Source organism: Neopelma chrysocephalum, unplaced genomic scaffold, assembly GCF_003984885.1.
Source record: "Neopelma chrysocephalum unplaced genomic scaffold, ASM398488v2 Primary Assembly neopelma1_188, whole genome shotgun sequence".
NCBI classification, from domain to species: Eukaryota; Metazoa; Chordata; class Aves; order Passeriformes; family Pipridae; genus Neopelma; species Neopelma chrysocephalum.
In genome coordinates, this window is record NW_020897850.1 from 420259 (window position 1) to 435366 (window position 15108).

The following is a 15108-nucleotide window of genomic DNA, read 5'->3' on the forward strand; positions in this document are numbered from 1 at the left end:
AATAAGACTGGGGTTAGTGTAGATTGAAAATAGTCTTCTCCCTCCCTGGCGGATTGTGTCGATATAGGAAAAGTCACTTTACAGACTTTCTTTCTTAAAAATTATCTCCTGCTTCAGTGTTGAAATTTTCAGTGTGTCAACTCTACCCTTCAGTGAGAATTGGGGTGGGGTGTGGAGGTGTCAGGAATATTAGCTGAAAGCTTTTCAGCACTTTGATGTTCATTTTAGATAGGTCAGCCTGTATTATTTGCAAATATTTGGAGTTGCACCGATGAATTAAAGATGCTACTCGGTAGACTTGATGGAGCTGGGTGAACCTTGTGTTAGCAGCCCTGTAATTAGAATTCTGATAATAATCAGATGTGATTTGCAGAGATGACTTCATGTTGAAAGTATTACAAAGCCTTAGTGCAAGTAATCTGTCTGTCTTGGTTTTTATGAAGGGCAGGGTTTCCTTAATGTTTCTGTGTCACTGAGGCGTGAATGTTTCTATATGAGAACATTATTAGAACGTTAGTTATTGTACCACTGCTCTAGAGGTATGAAACATATGATTTACTCTTAATTAATTCATGTGGGTGTTGTTCCTGACTGAATGTGTCATCTACCTCTAGAAGCCTGGATAAAAGGCTGAATTACAGTGTAGTAGAATTTCCTGTAATTGAGTGTATGAACTGTGCCAAGCTGTAGTGTACTTGACAAGAAATAATATTTTTATTTATTTTTTTTTTAATTGGAACAGCAAGTGATGTATTTGAAGAACAGTTGCAGCGACTGGTAAATTGCCTAAAAGATAAAATCCCAAATCAGACGAATTTCAGCTGAAAGAGATGCTCAGGTAGTTGTTGTAAAAGAAGTCAACATAAAAAACAGTATATGGCAAAGAATTTTTAAGAGTTTTTAAGGTCAGAAGGACTTCTTGGGGCATAGCCTTTCCTTTTGCTTAATCCAGTCCACAGAATTTAATTCTTGCTTGTACCTGACCTAAGCTACATGGGAACTGAAGGTGAACTACTTACTTTTCAAGTATAAGTTCTCCTGCCAGATCATAGTGCAAAAATTCAGATATCTTCTTGCATTTGATCAATTTGTTCTAGAGATTTGTAGACATAAACAAGGAGAAAGAAATACTCAACTTTCTGTGAATCTGGAGGCCACTGCAGCTCAATACAATGAAAATGAATGCTCAGAGTGGATCAGTTATCACTGCTCACACACTGAGCTTCTGTCTGTCATTGATCACTGATGGTGGCATGTACTTGTTACTGTATTTTGAACAAGAGTCTATAGCCTCAGAAGAACTTAGTCTGTAAATGATCTACAGTGCTCAAGATTTCCTGAAGCCAAAGGCTGATGTTGTGACCCCCAGAAACGTGCTGGGACACTTGGGGTGAATTCAGCACTGTGGAAGGACGGTGGAGTCAGTCTTGAAAGTATCTCTTCTGGGAATGAAGGAGTAGATCCTCCCCTTAACATCACTGGGAGGTACTTGCCTCATTTCACGTTCTGTTTAAACATGGAAGAGCTGATGCAGAGCTACAAAAAGATCTTTCAGCCATTTTTGAGGTTATTGCTGACTGACTTTATTAGAACTGACGTACCTTTGAGTTTCTCTGCCAAAGGGAAGTTGATTTGGACTTCCATGTCAGAACTCTGACTGTCAGGGGAAGAGCAAAATGGGTTCTCAGGTGTCCAGAAGTCCCCAGTTCCTAACTGCTGGGCTTGGTCCATGCATCTCCCACACTTCAGCCTTCTTGCTTGTATCCATCTGCACAGCACGTGGGAGGGAGGTCTGATGCAGTCAGACGTGCTGGACTGGCAGTGTGAGTGTGGCAAGGAGCTTGAACCCATCTTTGTCTGCAATTCCTCAGAGAAAAAAGAGGGAGTCCTAGGTAATCCTTTTAGCACTTTACAAGCAGTAGGAAATGGTTAAAACACCTCCTTTGCATCCTGTGAGAACAGATTTAAGAGCATTTTCTACTTAAGTAGCATTTTCTTCTAGAAAATGCTTTCTTCTGGTGTGTCTAACCCTGGCTAAATATGGCAAAGGTAGCATCCCCTTTTGAAAAATTTTGAAAGACCTTCTGTAGAACATCTGGGAGAGAAGACCTGCAGCTATCATGTCCCAAGTGTAAAGCTGAGAATAACAGCAGATGGCCTGCAAATGTAATGATGCTGACTATTTTCACTCTGAAATGAGAATGGCAGTGCTTTGTGAGAAACATCTCATTAATGACAGTGATCATCTCTTTTCAAATCGAAGCTTATTTGTCATTGGAAAACCAACTTGCTTAAAGCTAGTCATTTTGATGTATTAAAAGTACAAACCTGAAATTTATGATAAAATAAAATCCTAAGTGTAAAGAACATTTATAACTGCTGTTGTCCTATAATATTCAAGCTCTGGCTGGATATAGGAATGTTCTGAACAAGTAATATATCAGCAGGGTAAAATCAGGAAATGAGGAAATTGAAGGTTGTGTTTTGTAGCAGAATTATTAGGTAGCCTGAAATAAGAGTTGTGCAAGTTATCATTTAGGCAGCAGATCTGTAACAGATATGTATTTTTTCTTTTCCAGGAACAGCTGATTGAAGACAGACCAGGAGTTTCTTATTAATTTCTGTGGAATTGTATTCCACAAAAGAGAGGTTTTGTGAGAACATTGCACACACAGGTTCAATAATCTTACATATTCTTTGGGTGGAGTTTTTTATTTGTTTTTCTTAAACTTTGTTATTTAGAATAGGTATGGAAGCATTTCTAATGCTTTGAATATAACTTAACATTTTTAGTTGTGACAAATTTTAGAGATGGCTTCTTAGATGGATGTAGGTTGTTCTAGGAAAGCAGTGTTGAAAGCTCTAAAAAAGTGTTCTTACTAGTCAAAGACAATGAGCTAGAAAATACTGTAACCTTTCCTTGGTGACAGTTTAGAAAGCTTACTCTTTTTTTTCCCTTCTGTTTTTTCAAGAGTCTTGTGCAGTTAACTCTGATACAGCCACAGCAAACACTGAGTTAGAATCCAGGAACACATGCAAGGGGAAAGAAGGTGCATTTTCTCTCATGATCCTGCTGGTAGGTCAGTCAAGCAAGCTGATGGGGCAGAAGACCAAACCACTGAAGAAGGGGGAGGCTGGGAAGACTGAATTTGTTTTTGTTCTCCCCCAGCAACTTATGTGCAGAACTAAGCTTGTGATTACTTCAGCTCATTTGAAGGAGAAGGGTGTGACTGCTGCTTTGCAGTGCCCTGAGTCTCACCTGCCTCTGTTAATGGTTTAGCTGTTTTGAGAGGCAAAGATGATGAATATATGTGGTGTTGAGGGAAATACAAGTAAAGAAAGGGCAATAGAACGGGACTGTAATGTGACATGTATCCAAACTGGAGCATCTGCAGCACCAGATTTCAGATGGCTGCTGGCTGTCAGGTTTTGCCGCCCATCTTCTATGTGAAGTGGGGCCCTGCTTTTTAAACACTTGGAAGTCTACTGGTTCAAGAGGTAGGTATTGTTTTAATAGTAGCTTTAGGACTCTTTTTTTTTTTAGCAACAGTTAGTGATAGCAGTCATAACTTAAGCTTGGGGGACTGCCAGTTGGCAGAGGGATGCTGGTAGCTTGAGTCGGAGCTGTGAGGGAGACGTGGGCTGTGGAGGTCAGACTGCGTGGTAGTGACAAACACATCCTGTCCAAAAACACAACAGGCAGGAAAAGATCTACATAAAGATGGAAAAGCTAATTTCAAGAATGAACCTTCTTGTTCTTTGGAATTCTGAACGCTTTTGTGTGTCCCAAGGCCTTCCAAAATAATTAAATCTCGATCTTACAGGTGTAGTAGCCTATCTCATGCTATCATGTATAGTATTAAGGGACCAGGCATGGGTTTAACTGTAGATCTTTTGGAGTAAGGCCATTGATACACCTATTAATATTGCTAAAACTCAGTGCTAGAGCCAGCTAAAATGGTTACTCTTCGTTCTCTAACCTGACTGTGATCCATGCAATGCTTAGACAGAATAATCCTTAGCATTTGTTTACAGCAATGACAAATTACAGAGGGAGCGAAAGGAATATTTTGGCATGGGATTCAATCTTAGATGTGATAAGCACTACAAATTATAATTGTTTGTGTGGCAGTGGCACAGAAGAAGGGTACTCACGGGAGCTGTACTCATGACTGAAGCTGAAGAGTGGGATCCTTGACTGGGTTTGTCTGTGTTTTCTACACACTGGAAGAGATGCTACCCAGTCAGTTTATCACTCACTGTACGTGGTGAGTGGGAGAAACAGAAGATGTTCCCATCATCAGGAAGTCATCATGATCTATTGTGCTGACTTTGCGTGACATTATCAAAGAGAGAGGGGAAGGGAAAAAAAAAAAGCCATTCATTTAACACATTTGTTTTCAGGCAGTACAGAAAGAGGAGCTGTCTTCAGTTTTGAGTGTGTTGATTGAAAAGTATTTTCACACCAACACATCATTACTAATATTCCATGCAGTCGTGTTCCCGCCTGTCACTTTGTGATGTGGGTTTTGTGCAGCTGCAGGAAGGAGTTCATTTAACCCCAGTCAATGTGAAGGAAAGGCTGCTTGTGCTCCAAGTGCTGTTCTAGCAAATGAACTTTCTGGAATGAGGGTTGCACCCTAATAGCTGTGTATTTTTGAACAGCAGCCACAGGGAATGGGAGATGAGAGCAAATTGTTAGGACAGAAGGACACAGGACAAATGGATGTCTGCTTGAGCTCTTGAAGGCTGTTACTGAGTGTGGGGGGGAAAAAAACCATCATCTTGCCTTATTGGCATTTTAGGAGGGAGTGGAGAAGCTGGGAATGTCCAAGCATCCTCAGATGTACTTGGTTTGTTACGTATGTCAGCAGTCCCTCTCTAGAAATTTAATTCCAAGTTTAATGAACTTCTGCAGCCATATTCTGCACCCAGGGAAAATGTGTCTAGCTGCAATTTTCGTTCTCAGTCATTGAACTAACAAGATGTGACCACTGTTTCCAAGACCTCAGGGCACTCATATGCCCATGACAGAGGTGTTATAAACCCATGCCAGGTAAGAGATGTATATATATGGGCACTGGTTTGCTTTCAGTGTGGTCTCTTGAAAAGAATTGGGCAGTGGCCAGTGCTGACCTCAATCTTTTTGTGGGCTAAATTAATGTCTTTATTCTGCTTGGCAGTGTGGGCCAAGAAAAATTTTTAAATGAATGCAAGAATTTATGGTGTGCAAGATGTCTGACAGTATCCTCAGTTGTTTTTGTGTTTCACCAGTGTGGTGTTACAAATGGGCCTGTGTAATGCAGAGGAGACTCTTATGGGTTGACAATGTGAATGGTGTAGCAGGAGAGGCTGTGCTGGGGCCCATTTAAGTGGGGAAATATCCATCTTGCCCTGTTGTTGGAAGTAATTATTAATCTGTTTTTATTTGAGGAAAGAAAAGCCCTGTAGATGTCATTTCATGTTTAAAATGTGGCATAAATTAGTGTCCCGCTGCTGCTGAGCCACAGAAGAGGCACGAGCTTTGAAACAGAAAAAGGCACAAATTGTGAATGTCACTGGCTGTACTAAAAAGTTATGTCATGCTGGAAGGTGAGTTTTAGGCTTGTTCATTTTTATATACTTCTGAAAGAAGTATATATATACTATAGTGTATGTATATATATATATAGTATATCTATATATACTATAGAAGTATATATATACACTATATATACTGTACTTCTGAAAGAAAAACACGAAGAAACATGCTTTCCAACGTAGGAAGGGAAGAAAAATCCTGTATTCTACTCTGGGCATGTCCAGCTTCAGTTTTGTTGCTTTAACAGGAGGAATGATTTTTGGAAAGAAATAAAATATGCTTTAGGAGCTCTCACCCTTTCACTGAGAACCCATCTTTTTCTCTCAAGTCCAGATTGGGCAGAACTTCTTGTTTTGATGAGAATTAAGACTCTGACCTCACATGCTGGGCTCTGCCCTCTGCTTTCTTCTGTTGCTTCTTTACAGGCTTCAGGTCCAGTCTTTAAACTCTCTAAACTCTTCTGTACCTCTCAGTTGGGGATGACTGTAGCTTACTCAGTGAATGTGTTTGAAGGACAGATGGGTGATGATGAAGCCTTGATGGTGAGGTTGTCAAGGGGCTGGTGACAGTGCTGCTTCACATCTCTCATGTCTTCTGGGTTCAGGGTAGTGGCCAGCTGATGGGAAGTTATCTGCAACTTGGTGGCCTGCTGTATAGGGGGCTGGAAGCAAGCAGAGCAGAAACAATGGCTCAAATAAACACTCTCAGATGATTGCAGGATACTGGAAGAGCAGCTGGCTCTGGAGTGTCTTGCTGGGCCTTCACAGAGAGCTTCACAGATAGGGATGGGCAAGAAGGCTGAGACTCGAACGTTTTACAGAGGAGAATTTGGCAGGGCTTCATGTCAGGGAGGTGGGAGTTGATGGGAGCTGTTCAGAGAAGGCAGATTCACTCACTGACCCTCTTGAAAAGCATGGACTCCCTTGGCTGTAGGCAGGAGAGCAGACTCCACCTCAGCTCCTCTTCTCCAGATGCTTTTATTGGTACTGTATGAAATTAAATAGATTGGAATTAAGTGGATTCTTATGCATGTTCCCTGCTCATTATGGATTACCAAAGGCTAGTTTTAGTCTCTGTGGTGGGTAAATAGGGCTGACCCTCAGAGTATGAAGGACCTGTCCGAGTGTGAGAGGAATGGGACTGCATGCCAGGAAAGGTAAAAGCACGAGGACTGGGATTAGAGGAGCTTGCTTGGAGGGGGGAGGAGGCAGGAAGGATGTGTGTACTTAGGCCTGCTTCAAGGAAAGCTGCAAAGAGGCATTGGCATTTATCTACGGGAATTAACATGTAGTTGCCTTTTTTTTTTAATAGTTAAAAATACCAGGCTTAGTCTGAGTAAAAATTGACCTTTCCTCACAATTACTCAGCCTCAGTCCTCCCCGTTGTGTCGCTGTCGTGGCTCCCACAGCAGGCAAACCTGAGTGCCAGGTGTAGGGAAACTGTAGGAAACACTCACTTCCACCCTTTCTCCTTCTGTGTGAGGCAGCTTTTTTTTATGGCCATTGTGAACGTGTCCCAAGGTAGCAAAGAGCTTGGAAGCCACTCCACATTTCTTTTTCCTACTGCAGGTCAGCTCCAGCTTCTTCCTGCGTTCCTCGCCCGTGAGTGGACGTTACACATATTTACACAAGGAGCCTAAAAAGTCAGCAGATGGAAGTTATTGGAATGGAGGAAAAAGGGGGCCTTTGGTGTTTTTTGTTGGAAAGCTTGGTAGGTGCAAGCCTTGCCTCTTATGCAGTGCTGTGAGGCCGCATGGAGAACCTGCCTGTGGATGAGAAGTTCAGAACTAGAGGAGGTTTCTGCCTGGGTCCCCACACTGCTCAGTTTAATGAGGCATGCTGGCTGTTGGCAGGTTTCTGAGTGGCTGCCACTCCAGGCCACTGTCTCATTAGGTAGGATGTTTTTAGGCGCTGGATTGAACTTACTGGTTGGTGGTGGTCTGCTTTTTACACACTCCAATTTACAGAGCTAGCGCCGAGCTACTAAATTATCAAGCTGGGGTTTTAATAGAAACCCCTGTGTAGGCTTAAATTGTTTCCACTCTATTTGGAGTTTCCTGCTCTGCTGGTTTTATTTTATCCCATGCGTGAAAGTGTGGAGGGAGGAATTCACAGGAAGGCACAGAGGCAAAGAGGAAGAATTCAGCCTGAAAGCAGTAGAAATTAAAGAGTATCCAGCTCTGATGGAGGTGATAGAGGAAAAAATGTGCCCTAATCCCCATGACAAGTTCAGTGGAAACTTGTGTGTTTGTTTTAAATGCTGTTTGTAAGTAAGTTAAGTTGCAAAAAAACCTAAGGTAACTTAGATTTTCAGTATTTTCTTGCCTGACTATTTCTGACTTGACCTCTTCCCCAGGGCTTGAAAGGGCTGTTTGTCAGCAGATATAGCTACACCAGTTGTTCCCCCAGCTACAAACCCTGCTGCTGCCAGTGGGACAGCAGTGCTCCCTCCGTCCTCAGTGAGGGATGCACCTTCCAGCTTTGCACCATTTCCACCCACTCCTCCCCTTGCTGAAGGCTTTTCCCTACAAACCTGCACCACTGGATGCTGGGTCAGGATTACACTTGCTGATTAGAGAACTGTGTAAGTCAGATTGGGTCAGCACGATGTGTTTTTTAGCACTGCACTGATAAATTTGTGTTGTCCCTGGTGACAGGTACAGTCACTGTTCTCCACCAAATGGGTTGACTCTGTCACACAGTTAAAGTGTGAGGGATGTGGTTTCAACCTGTGCTTCTCAGTAGACCAGGAGTTCTCAGCACCAATTCCCTGAGGCTGCTTCATCATGAGCAGTGACCTCCTTCCTCTGGGAGTGATTAGATGGGAGAGATTTGGAAAAACAGTGGTAAGAGGTGGCAGTGGGTTAAAACTGGTCACTGTGTGTCTGTCCTTCACTCAGCAGCCCCTGTGGGCATGTACTGTGTCCCAAGTGAGGGACTGCTTTCCACAAAATGTCTCCATAGTCTGAAGAGCCTGTGCACTGGAATGACTGGGATTGTTGAGTGCAGCTACAGTGAGACAAGGCAATCGAGCTTCAAGTGTGAGCTTGAGGGCTCAGAGCAGACCTGTTACCAAACTTTGAATATGTGGTGTGTCTTACAGTGTGTAAAACAGCTTCAACCATCTGACTCGGAAGCTACTGACTGAATTCTGCCCGGGGTTTGCAGGTCTGGCTGAAGAGAAGATTGGACTGAGAATTATAGAGGCTGCCTTCATCACTCAGTGGCAGGAACAGCACAGCAGTTCCTGTCATTGTCATCATGCTTGAGCCATGTTTGGGTACTGACTGTGTTTAATTGCATGGCTAATTTACTTAATGTCTCTCTGGGGGTCACTCATAACACTCCTTATTTTTGGGTTTCAGGGAAATTAGGGACAGTAGCAATCCATTGTGGTTCTCAAGGCAGGAGTTTTCCAGATGACAGTGGTAGTAACAGCTGTGGCTTAGTTGCAGAGTAACCTGGCTAAACCAAGGAAAATCAGCACTGGCAAGTATGGCAGAGCTTAATGCTTGCAAATGAACAATCTCCAGTGAAAATATACTGCAGGTGTAGGCAGAGGCCACGAGTTCCCTGAGTTTGTGTAACTTGGAGGATATGTATATTGGTTTATTGGGAAATCCCTGGCAGTGCCTGTTGGCTTTCAGTCCTGCAAATAAAGAATCTTCTGATTAGGTGTATGGGTGATGGGTGTAGAACTGAGGTTGTCATATGTCCCCCCTGGTGTACAACTATGAACCCCATTTAGTGACAAACTGGTTACGTACCTCCCGAGCAGCTCTTTTGTACCTGTCTGGTATCTCCAGTGGGGCATCTAAGGTGGTTCTTGGTTGCTTTCAGGAAAGACAGAGTGCTGGAACGTCTCTGCCAACAGTTGGCCTAATGTGCCTCGCTCTACTTGTTGTTTTTAAACAGATGGACCTCTCTGTGGAAACTCTTTACAGCTTCATGCAGGAGCGCCAGAAGAAGTATGCCAAGTACGCGGAGCAGATCCAGAAGGTGAACGAGATGTCTGCCATCCTTCGCCGTATCCAGATGGGCATCGACCAGACGGTGCCGCTGATGGAGCGGCTGAACAGCATGCTCCCCGAGGGAGAGAGGCTGGAGCCCTTCAGCATGAAACCTGACCGGGAGCTCAAGTCCTAGCTGACCCGGCAGGCTGCCCCTCCTCACCTTCCACGCTCCGGCGTTCAGCACAGACACGCTTCCAACAGGCTGGACTGGCAGATGTTTGAAGCGGACGGCAGCGCTGCCTGACTCTGCCAGGGCGTCGGAGCGAGAACGGCATCGGCTGCCAGAACTGCACGGCCAGGAATCCAGGAGCTCCCCTGTCCTGTCGTCTGGAGAAGATGATTTACATTTCTCTCATCTCCCTCCTCCTGCCCTCCTGTCTCCCTTAGCACTACCGCCGCCTGTGCAGAGACATTTGTTTCATTGCTGTTGGGGTTTACAGAGGAGGAATTTTCTTTCATCTGAATTTTTGTTTTTTTACTAAAAAAATTCAAAGGGATACAGGGTGTGACGAACCTTCTAACGTGATTTTTGTGCCACTGGGGTTCAGACGATCAGATGACTGGAAGGTATTTCTGGCATCCCCTGGCCTTGGAAATGTGTGTGTTTTATAGGTGAAAGTGTGAGAGCCAGGAACTGGCTTATTAAAATCTGCCTATTATCATAATTAACATGGTTTGCATTGCAGGGGTTTGGCATGTCCTTGAGGCTCCTGTTTCTATGGGCTCACTAATTTATGAGCCTGTAAAGGAATAACTGTTCTAGATATGTATGTCTGTTAATGTTAAGCAAGCTTTAGTGTCCCTCTCCCCCTTGCCCTGGCAATGTCCCCATGCCCCAGCTGGTGGCATTTCCTGTTCTTCTGACAGGCACTGGTACCAACCTGCTCACTTTCCATCCCAAAGTTGGACACGAGGTGTCTTTTTTATTGGGACACTCCAGTTATCTTGGTGCTGTCTTTTCTACCAGGGAGGTGCACTTGCTTCTTTACCCCTCTGGTGTATGGAGTGGAGAGACACAAGAAGTCCTTTGGGTCTTTGCACTGGCTTAGCTGCCCCTGTGCTGAGAGCTGGCCTAAGCACGTTGTTTCATGACTGAAACCACGTGGCCTTTCGGGGACTGCTCTCAGCCACCTGCTCCAAAGGCAACAGGGTGTTCTTGCCTTCTCCCAGGGAAGCCAAGGGCACTGCTGGAAGGCAGGCAGCATATCCATGCTGCCCAGCTGCTGGGCTGACCCACAGGAGACAGGGTAGTTGCCAAGTCTGTTGCTGGCAGTTTGCAGCACCTCTCCGAGCTTTGGTTTCTCCCTGTGTAAAACAGGGATATTTTACGTGCTGCTGTAAAAATATTTACAGATCTAGAAATAGGGTTCAACAGCCTGCATCGCCAGTGCATGGCAGCTCTTGTTGCAGCAGAAAGAGAATGTAACCTTGATTTTCTGGGCAAGGGTAGGTTTGTGTGTTTTGTTGGACCCAGGATGCTGTTGCTGGTGAGGAGGCTGAAGTGCCCATGAACCCCAAGGTTGGTTGTATGTCAGGAGTGCAGCTGCAGTGGTGAGGACAGCCCTCTTTGAGAGTCAGGGACAAACCAGCCCCCAGTACAGCACAAGGCAAGGTGACTTGCCAAAGGCAACTTGCTTTGATACGTCTCGGTACTTTAGAGTATTTAATCAGCAAAAGGTTGTCTCTGAGCATTTGGAAATAAGAATGCAGTAGGTTTTTGATGATATTAATTATTGCCTGGTGGCAAGAAGCAACAGGCTGTTCTCTTGTTGCATTCCCAAAGGCCGTGTAGTGTAGAGTGAATTTTTGTGATGCAGACTGCAGCAAACTGATTGTGCATCTGAACCACAGTGGTGGTTGGACCCCAGGGCCTGCTGAACACTGTCTGAAAGCAGAGTCCTGTAGAAATGAAGCCCCCTGGAATGATGCCCTGGGAAGAGCAACTGACTGCTTCAGAGAGGCCAAGGAACTCAGCAGGAGATTTTTTTTAGCAAAGGCAGCAGAGTGGGCCTCCTTGCCTGCTGCTCCCACCCCACAGGTTTTACACAGTAACGTGTACGTAGGCATATGCTGTGTGTTGCACGGGATACAACATCCTTGTTCAAGCTTCCTGCCCTATTTTACACTTGGTTAAAAGCTTACAGTGTGAGACTTAACTCATGAGAACCTGCTTGTCACGGCCATGCCCAGGCAGGTCATCATTGTCCATCATGGAATGTGTCTCTGCCTTCTGCCATCAGACACACAAGAATATTGAGCTGTTTTAAATAGCAGCTGCAGTCATTTTTGTCCTGTTTGTCCAAATGATGCTGTCTGGATGTTTAAAATGTGCAACATTCAGCTGTCTGCCAGACAGGATCATTAATATCCCACACCCTGGTGTGCTGGAAGCCTGTGCTAGTGGGAAGATCCTGATACTGGATCTCAAGGCAGGGCCCTTGAGATGTTCTCTCCTGTGAGATGCTCTCTCCTGTAATGTTTCTAGACATTAAGTATCAGATCAAGGCACTGCTCCATGCAGGGCTAATGAGGGCAAATGAAAAGTGTTCCCATCTGAAGGCTGCAGGACCGAGGGCTTCAAATCAGTTCCTTCCTCATTTGCTAGAAGACACCTGGGCATTGGGCTGAGAATGGGAGAAAATGCTTGTTCCTAGGAACACTGGCTGTGCTGCTGGGCCTCACAGGTAGAGCTCTCCATACAGCAAGGGCAGATTGTGAAAGACCTACTAGCTTAACTAGAAAGAAATCAGAGCTGAAACGTGAAGGGGAACCTCTTCCAAAGCTCATCCGTCATCACCTCCGTTCCACAGGATAGTCACTTGTATGGGTACCCTCTAACTGTTCTCAAGCAATGGTTTACAGCTTTATTTAAAACATGGTCATGGCCTTCATTAACTGTAAGTCTTTGGCCCTCTTGCTGAGGGGAAGACGCCTCATGCCACATCTTCTTGAGCTGCTGTTTGTTGCTTGGCTGCTCCTTGTTGGCTTTGCTCTACACCCTCCTTTCAGCTTCAGGTGCAGGTGATGCTCAGGGTGAGACTGTTGCTTCACTCCCATGCTGCTTAGCAGGAGATTTGAGATGTGACTGAAATTACCTTTCTGCTTATGAATTTCCTCTTCCAAGCCAAATGCTCTTGGAGGAGGCCTCAGGTATCTGTCACGAATGTACCAGCTGTTACTTCTACCACAAATTTAGTGCTATGAACAGAGAATAATCTGGTGTGCTCCACTGAAACCAGACATTTCTGCCCTTTTCTGCTTTCTGAAGTGGTGTGTGGTTTGGGGTACAAGGCAAGCTTCTTGATATGCAATCTTCTGAAAAGCTGGGGAGGAGAGCGAGTCTCTGAGTCTGTGGTTCCCTGCTGGCCTGAACTGCTTTGGTCCTTCCCCTGACTGCTGTTGCAACTCTCCCCTTGTGCTGCCACTGGTGTTTGTTGCATCCCACGCTGGTCAGTGTGCTACCTGTGCAGAGGAGGTTTGCTTTGTTCTCTCTGTTTTTGTAACTGAATGCACTGACAGGGTGCTAAAGTGCCAACCTATCTGCAGGGCAACTTCTGTGAAGATCTGGTGAAGGGGACAGAAAAGACTTTTCAGGGTTTTTTTTTAAGTAAATGTATTTTAAATTAAGTATACTGAAATATTTAAAGTGTGTTTATCCCTCCTCTAAGCTTTTACACAGAAAGTGTAGAAATACATGTTTTCTCAAGCCTGTATGAGCCAGCCCCTCTCTCTGACTGTGTGCCAGTGGTTTCCTGAGGTACCACTGCAATGTCCCTGCTGTTCCCAAGCTGCCAGGGTGTATTTTGATTCCCAGCGTTGTGGCTGAACGCTCCATGGTTTATGGGTGTTTATCCTGTTTGCACATTTGCTGTCTGTTCAGCTCCCTACATGCTTACATGTTCCACAGCTCCAGCAGTAAAACGTTTGGTGTGGCTCTTTCCCAAGTGTTTTGTTTCTCCAATTGCCTTGCTTGTTCTTCATTTTCAGTGCACCTGTGGACAGTGCTGAGCTTTGCTTTGTACCCAGAACCCACCTTCGTGCTGTGGACGTGGCTGGTTTCACCTGCCCTGGGGTAAGGAAACGTACCCCAGAGTGAAAATAAACGTTGGGTTTTCTTCCAATACCACCCCAATTCTGGTTGGCACTGATGTCCAGTCTAAATACATGATGTGAGCAGCAATGCTTGGGACTCACCAGCAGTGGGATGGGACTGTAGTTCAGCTGGCTGCCTACCTTTTTTCTGTGCTGGCAACCTCGTGGAGGTGATGAGGATCTGGGATCAAGGACTCAAGACTTGTGTAAGACTGCAGTTTCCCTGTGCAAAGCACTCCTGGCAATGTGAGACCATTGTTTTGTTAGGGCACTTGCACCTTGTGTGCACCCAGTGGCTTTCCCAGGCCTGAGTGTGAAGATTAAACATGAGCAGCAGAGTATATCCCGTTTCTTTTATTCTTTCCTCCCACACATATCTCCCTGTCAAATAGAGACCATGTCCTGACAGATCACAGAAGGAGCTGGAGCTGGGCATCCTTGGACAGGCTGACTTCCAGGCTGGCCTCTTGCCTGCCGGCTGCTCATCTCCTCCTCCCAGTTCCTTGCACTTCACTGAATGGGTCAGACTCTGCTTTTAGCGCAAGTTTAGCCTCTTTCAGCTGGTCTGTGATCCTTCTGTGGGGGCTGTTGGCTTGCTTTTAGCTGCCACAGTTAGGTTTTAACTTCTTCAATAGGTGAGCCTTCACGGGTCAGCCTTGATCCACAGGAACCCTGGGATTAGCTCCATTGGTTAGAACATGGTGCTAATAATGCCAAAGTTGTGGGTTTGATCCCTGTATGGGCCATTCACTTACGAGTTGGACTTGATGATCCTTGTGGGTTCCCTTCCAACTCAATATTCTGTGATTCTGTGATGGAGAACTGCTCACCCAGCAGTCCCCAAAGCCAGGGCAGGTCTGGGGTGGTGATGGATGGGCTCCATCTGATGCAGGTTTCTGTGTAAGAGTTGCTACATCTTCTTTGTAGAAGATAAGCACAGAAACTCACAGAGGTTGTTACTTGCACTCTGGCTGATGGTTTGGTTTCTTTTAGGGAGGCTAAGAGTTCTGCATGTCCCTCTCTGGGATGATGCTTTGAAATTCTCTTTTTAGGAAAAGAAAAAGCTTCTGCTACTGCATCTGAGTTTGAAGATGCTGTTACACAAACACTGTAGTTTGTATGAGCGATTCTCTGAAGCAGCAATGAGGGGCATACTCCAATCTCAGCAAGCAGAACTTGCTCTGCCTGCTTCAAGACTGACAGAATCAGTCAAAACAAGTATTTAAACAAGTAATTACATTAATCTTCAAATAAGAAGTATGGGAGGCAAAAAAAAAAACAACCCAGGGGGATCATTCTAGGTAACTTAATCCATTTGAAATACTTGCTTGAACAAGAACAGGTTACTCACAGCAGTATTAGACATTGTTAACGTGTTAAATGCAGAGAAGTGCCACTGTTGCCCTTCAAGGGAGCAGAAGAG

General features: G+C 44.9%; 1 protein-coding gene across 5 annotated transcripts in view; it reads left to right on the plus strand.

The window, feature by feature from the left end:
* Nucleotides 1-13537, plus strand: part of BORCS5 (BLOC-1 related complex subunit 5) — a 70640-nt gene extending 57103 nt beyond the window's left edge. For 2 of the 5 annotated variants that reach the window (XM_027702491.1, XM_027702493.1), the window contains one exon: nt 9496-13537. In XM_027702491.1, the coding sequence (XP_027558292.1) occupies nt 9496-9726 (231 nt within the window). In that variant the 3' untranslated portion in view covers nt 9727-13537. The other 3 variants (XM_027702489.1, XM_027702490.1, XM_027702494.1) reach the window with 3 other exon arrangements.
* The last annotated feature ends 1571 nt before the right edge of the window (nt 13538-15108 follow it).